This window comes from Gavialis gangeticus, unplaced genomic scaffold (genome assembly GCF_001723915.1).
Source record: "Gavialis gangeticus isolate Ggan-Ray unplaced genomic scaffold, GavGan_comp1, whole genome shotgun sequence".
In the NCBI taxonomy this organism is placed as follows: Eukaryota; Metazoa; Chordata; order Crocodylia; family Gavialidae; genus Gavialis; species Gavialis gangeticus.
Window position 1 is genome coordinate 50,630,257 of NW_017729022.1, and position 6,590 is coordinate 50,636,846.

The window sequence follows — 6,590 nt, forward strand, 5'->3', positions numbered from 1 at the left end:
AACACATAGTGTTTCCAAGGCATGGAGGAGGTGTATTCCTGATATAGAGGGACTGAAGATCATAAAGTGTGTGGACACACAAAAGCCCTGCTGGGGAAAGGTAGCAGGACATTGCAGGGGACCCCAGAGAAAAGTGGGCAGGCAGAATGGCACACAGGGGTTTGTCAAGCTGCAAGTGTGCTTAGTGATTTCACCTGCCAGCTCAGTTGCCACACAGTTTCTACCACTGTACTACTGAAACCAGGAACATAGCCACAAGTGAGGTCCAGCTTGCCACGCAGCCAGCAGGGCTGAGCAAGGAAGCTATGTTATATGAAACCATAGGACTGCCTGTGTGTCCTGAATTCCTCATGCCTGTTTTTCATCACTTCAGTGCTGGAGCTCACAGGCCTCCTGCAGTCAGGTGCAGGAATTTCTATCAGAGCTGAGGCTGAGGCTGCAGCTCCAACCTGTGCCCACTAGGAGCCACTGCTGGCACCCTTGGCTGCAATTGCTGTCTGGAGTCACAAAAAGTTATTGCTGACCCTTGGAAGGAGGGAGGGGTGGGGGAGGAACCCTCCTTCTAAGAGTTTACAATCAGAAGATAAGACATTATATACGCAGTGGTGCTGCCTTTTGAACTGCCAAGCAAGCTGAGATTCCAATCCTTCGTACTCATTCATTCCCTGTGTTCACTTAGGCATGTAACCAGGACACCAGCGATAGGATCCCTTGCCTTTGGTTGTCTGAAGTCTGCACAGGGCTACGGCATTCTTCTGCCCTAGACCTGTGGAGCCCTTGTTAGACGAGCAGCTGTTTCCCTAAGCAGCAGGGATCTGCCTTTCTGTGTTGGGCAGAAGAGTCAGACCCTCAGTGCAGTACATAGATTGGGGGGGTACCATTCAGTGTAACACATGGGGATACCGTTGCTGTCACCACTGCTGTCATATTGGTTCACTAACACAGAGGCTGTGGAGAGCAGGACAGAGAGATTTAGCAGTGTGGATCCCTTTAAGAACTGCATCCAAAGGGGGTGGACCTTCCCTGTTGTTCCGCTGCAGCTAGGAAGTGGCTCTTGATTTTGCTTTTCATCCTGATTCTGCCCTGTTGCTCTGCTTTGAGCTGGCTCAACAAGGGCAGCTGCTTGCTGCTCTGGCAGGCAGGGGGCTGAGCAGCTCTTCCGCACACCCAGCTGCTTTTCTCCCTCCTAGGTGTGGCTCCTATAACTGGTTTCCTCATTTTAGAAATCTGTCTTATTCAGTGAGTGAGTCAGGCAAGTGCTGGGACAAGTGCCACAGCAAAGCCCCTGAGACAAGGGCAGCCAGCAGAACCGCAGAGCTTCTGGGCCAGCTACCAAGGGACTACAGCCAAGGTCAGTGCTAGTGGTGCTGTAGCCGGGAAGGTCCAGGGATAGGGGAGAAGCAAGATTTGTGAGGGGAGGCAGTATCTTTTTGGGACCAATTTGTGCAGTTAGGAGAGAGAGATGAGCATCTGGGTTTCAAGTGCTCTTCTTCAGGTCTGGGAAAGAAGCACTGACAATCCAAGCTAAGTACCTGCTAGAGCAATTGCTTAAGTTTAACAGAATGAGGTTAATGAACTTGGCCACTTGAAAGGGAAGGAGTGAGTTCACCCTCCATGGCCCCTTCAGTTCCTGGTCTCTGAAGATGCTGGAAACCTGGGGCCAGTTATCTGTGATGCTGGGTTTGTTATCAATTAGCTGTACTGCCAGGAATCAGACTGACATTCCTATCAGAGAGCCTTTGTGTAGCCAGGTGGGAGTGACTTGAACAGTCTATAACAGAAATCATTTGCCACTTTTTCTCAGTAAACCATCCCAGCGTGCATACAGCATTTGCTGGCAAAAAGAGTGATTTTTAAACAGCTTATAGGAGTTTCCTGCAGTGAGCTCTACCCACAACAATGCATAACCCTGTCTACATCAGGGTGTTTGCCAATATAGAAATACCAGTAAAATCAACAAAGCACAGGCCCACCCGTTTTACCAGGAACAGTTTCTAGTGTAACCTGGCCAGTGTCACATCCAATTTGATAGAGCTGCTCAAATTCAATAAGACTCAGTTCTGTGCAACACTATGCAAGTGCTGCTACGTGTACTAACACATGCCCAGTGGTGTGATGACGAGTTTGCTGTAGGGCAGGGTTCTATAGCAGAGGGACCTTGATAGATGGTGAGTGCAAAACCATTACTAATAATAAGCACCACCATAGCAGAGCTGGCAAGAGTCAGTGAGAGAGATGGGGCAGACAGCAGAAATCTGACATCAGGTTACAGGGCAACAGTCCTGAAAGAAAAAAAAAATCACTTCCTCTCTCCACCCACTCCCTTCTCCCATTGCTCAGTGTATGTAGTACACACTGTTCTACTTTTCTTTCAAGGCACCAGGAAACAGAGAGAGAAATTCATGTCCTCCCTGATGAAATGGTTGTCTCTGCCTGTGACAGGTAAAGGTCTCTGTGCTGCTAACCTAAGGGAGCTCATTTCTAAGGCCCAGGCTTGATCTTCACTCCATCTTTTCTGATTGTGGCCAACTGGGTTAGGAGGTGCTGTGGAGGAAGGAGAAAAAATTCTCATGTTGCTTAACAGTGAAAGCTTGACTCTTCCTGCCAGTGAAATGAAGGACAGCATTAGCATGTCCAGGAAGGGGTAGTCCTCAGATGGGAGGGTGGGGCTGGAAATCAGAGTATTGAATTCAGATGTGTAAATGAAGGGGATATGAACAATGCCAGGCAACACTCTGCCCCACCCTAGGGAAAATGAAGTGCCTGAGATTTTCTAGCTTAGATTGTTCTGCCCTAGAGAGTCTCCAGGTACTAAAGCAAGAGGGAGAGTCCCAACATACACACACACACACACACACATGCGCGCGTGTGCGTTATCCTGGCAAATGATCTCTGTGATTAAAAGAGAAATAGCTCCTGATTGAACTCACTTCTGCCAAAACAGCAGGTAAAACTGGCATAAGGGAGGGAAAAAGGAGTTGGGTGAAAGGTATTAATGTCCTGGGAAGGGGGGGTGGAGAAAAGTGAAGAACAGCAGGACTGTTGGCTAGCAGTATTCACAACCAAAAGTTAGAGGCTGCAAACAGTTATTAACGGAGCGCAGCACGGAGCCCGCAGGATTCCAAAGTCCTCATTTAGCTTTCTGCAGTGCGGCGTGTGCATCTAACAGACTTTCACAGCATGTGAACCAGGCAGCAGCCCCCAGGGAATATAAGTATGCTGGTGGTTTATTTCAGGTATGTTCTCAGAGCTGAAGTTCCCTGTTCCCTGGGGCCACATTGCAGCCAAAGCTTGGGGGTCCCCAAAAGGCCATCCCACGCTCTGCTTGCACGGCTGGCTGGACAATGCCAATACCTTCAACAGACTCATCCCGTTACTTCCAAAAGGTGGGTCAGATAGGATGGGGCAGGGGATCTGGCACATCACATCATGGGGGCATTGCCACATGATTTGCTGTTGTCCCCCTTTCAGATTACTGTTACATGGCCATGGATTTGGGGGGTCATGGCCTGTCATCCCACCGACCTGCTGGCTTTCCCTACCACTTCATGGACTATGTAAGCGAGGTCCGCAGGGTGGTGGCAGGTGAGTAGATGAGAAGAACCTGAGGGCGGAGGGTTCTGAGTGCATCTGTCTTTGAATGTATTGTGGGACATCCTCCAGATTGATATATGTCATGCTGCTCTGCGAATGTTGCCTCCTAGACCAGAAACAGCATGGACACTTTGCTAAAAGACAGGGCTCATTCATCTGCCCCTAGCACTGCACTAAGGTAGCTATGTTGCTTCTGGTCCCAGAGATAGGGTGCCTGAATATGCTATGCCTGACAATGCTGTTCTGAAGTAACTTAATGTCTAGACATGTCCCTTGTGTTCCTTCCTGGCCTCCCTTTGACCCCTTCTTTCCAGCCCCATTCAGACTTATATTGGCCCCTGGGACTATGTAAGAGTCCCTCACTTGCTCAGGATGCAAGCCATTACTCCACTCACTGCTGGCAGCATTGGGACACCTCTGGCACTGTATGGGAGGTTGAGATAGTGGAGCAGAATAGGCCTGGAACCCTCTAGGTCCTGGTTCAGGACCTCTAGCAGCTGTGGAGATAGGCCAGTAAGTCACACTTCCCTCTCATCTTTTCATGACACTCTCTATCACTTCCTACCTTAGTTTTTCTAGAAGCTTTTAACTTCTGTCCCCATCCTGGGATTCTAGCATCTGTTCACACCTCCAGTTTCCTCACCTGACGCTTCTGCAGTCCTCACAACCTGGAGGAAACTGGCAGCCTCTTTCAGGGGAGCTCTTCTCCCTGAAAACTCTGTAGCATCCCTCCCAACACTAGGAAATCTTATCTCTTCAGTCCCTTTTCCCCTGCTCACTCTCTTGACTGACACCCTTGTCTGGCTCTGCTTGTTAGGACTATACAAGGCAGGCTTCACAGCCTCAAAACCCCACATACCAGAGCTGCACTGCTGTCTTCCAAAGCAACTTTGGATGGGGATTCCCTAAACCCATTACAGATTCCAATAGGAGCTGGGTGCTGGCAGTAGCAGGATCCACTTCCCTCCTGAACTGAAACCCAGGCATAAAAGGAAGCCCTTTCCCAGGGCTGCAGCCCACCAGACACCAAAAACATCACTATGCAAGCACTGCCTGACCAAATAGCCCTGTTACTGACTTGCTCAGGAGCAAAACACTTGGGATTGCATGAGGAACAAACCACCCTAAAAGCTGCTGACCCATGGGTACATCCTGTGAGGGTCTCTAGCTCCTGCCTATCTTCCCTTTCCCTAGAGACCATTGCTGCTACATGTAGGTACCACAGTAAGTCCGGCCATAAACAAAGGCGAGAGTGCCTGGGTGAGGGGTAAGTCATGGCACTTGGTGATTGCGGCAGTGAGGGGCAAGAGTGTCCACCAGTTTGATCCCAGGTACAAACTTTACTTGTTACCCCCTCTGCCAGTGCGTAAGGCTTTCCTTTGATGTGCTGCTGCCTAGAATTGAGGCTGCCAGCGCATGTTCTATAGGAGTAGCACAGATGAGGCTGTAAATGTCCAGGCTGCTTTTCCCAAACCTCAAGGATTGTTATAAAAATGTATCATGTAATGGAGGAGCCTGACCCGCTGCTGAATTATGCAGCATGTTTTCAATTAGAGCAATAAAAACCCTTCCCTGTGGCCACGCCGTGCTGGTCTGTCCTGGCCCCTGTGAATATTCTGCAGCAGAGCAGTCTGCACTTCCTCTGCCCCACAGGGCAGTACCTAGACAAGCTGCTTTGCTTGATTGATGGCCCTTAACACCTGCCCTGAATAGGAATGGCTGGATGCTTTTCAGGCACTGTGAGTCCAAGTGCCAGAAGGAGCCGCACAGCACTGACACCTGCTGACAGGCATTCACAATGAAGTGGAGGCTGGAGGAAACTGGCCTATTTATCCCATCCCCTGATCAGGAAGCAGAAGCTGGGTGTAAAGCCTCTGTGTGCATGTGAGAAGGTGGAGGCAGCTGCTGTATCTAACACAGAACCACCTGCTTTTTATCTCTTGCCTTCTAGCCTTGCAGTGGAGTCGATTTACTCTAATGGGTCACAGTATGGGTAAGTGTATCTTTTGTCCCTGTGGCTTTCTGACTCCAGCAAACAATAATGAGTAACTGGCTCCAGCCCTTTGTGTTGGCCTCTTGTGGGCTAAGATCAAGTTTACGCTGTCAGTGTGAAGCACCCAGGCATGTGATGTAATTATATGGCCCATCAGGCATATTTGAATTATACAAGATCTAAGCTTTCATTTAACAGTTTCTTAGGCTTCTTCAGTACAAGAAAAGAAGCTCCAGTGCAAGGGGGTGTCATTCACTCATTACTTGCCGATGCTTTACTCGGAGAGGATGGGAAACTGGGAGCCTAGCCTCTGCTGCAACACCTGGAGCGAGTGAGGTATTGCACTTTGCAGAGTAGATCAAGGCTTCTGTCACTACCTGGCAGGCAGCAGAAAGTTACTGGACACTCTGGTGCCTTCTGCCAGCTACCAGGTGTGAGCCCCTCAGCATCTGATGCTATCCCAGGGTGTGCTTTGTGCTCTGGCCAGGCAACTGCTAAGAAGAACCTCAAGGAGTAGATGGATGTGCATGTGTGCTGGCAGCCCAGCAGAGGTAGCTGCTGCTGCCTGCTGCTAGCACCCATAGTTTCATAGTTGGTAGGGTCGGAAGAGACCTGAGTAGATCATCAAGTCCGACCCCCCTCCATGGCAGGAAAAAGTACTGGGGTCAAATGACCCCAGCAAGGTGTTTATCCAGCCTCCTCTTAAACACCCCCCAGGGTAGGAGCCAGCACCACTTCTCTCGGAAGTTGGTTCCAGATCCTAGCCACCCTGACACTCAATGAGCGCCTCCGGATGTCTAGTCTGAATCTACCCTTCGCCAGCTTGTGACCATTATTTCTGGTCACTCCTGGGAGTGCTCCAGGGAACAGGGACTCCCCCAAGCCTGCTGGTCTCCCCTGACCACTTTGTAAACAGGCACCAGATCCCCCCCTCAGCTTTCTCTTGTGGAGACTCAACAGGTTCGGGTCCCTGAGCCTCTCCTTATAGGGCCTGCCCTGCTGC

General features: G+C 50.1%; 1 protein-coding gene across 3 annotated transcripts in view; it reads left to right on the forward strand.

Annotated features, from left to right (window-relative positions):
- The first annotated feature begins 1,044 nt into the window (after positions 1–1,044).
- The window catches only part of SERHL2 (serine hydrolase-like 2), a 19,981-nt gene continuing 14,435 nt past the window's right edge, over positions 1,045–6,590 (forward strand). The window contains exons 1-5 of one of the 3 annotated variants that reach the window (XM_019514884.1): positions 1,045–1,351; positions 2,377–2,442; positions 3,237–3,386; positions 3,472–3,585; positions 5,546–5,587. In XM_019514884.1, the coding sequence (XP_019370429.1) occupies positions 2,403–2,442; positions 3,237–3,386; positions 3,472–3,585; positions 5,546–5,587 (346 nt within the window). In that variant the 5' untranslated portion in view covers positions 1,045–1,351; positions 2,377–2,402. The remainder of the gene's footprint in view (positions 1,352–2,376; positions 2,443–3,236; positions 3,387–3,471; positions 3,586–5,545; positions 5,588–6,590) is intronic. The other 2 variants (XM_019514886.1, XM_019514885.1) reach the window with 2 other exon arrangements.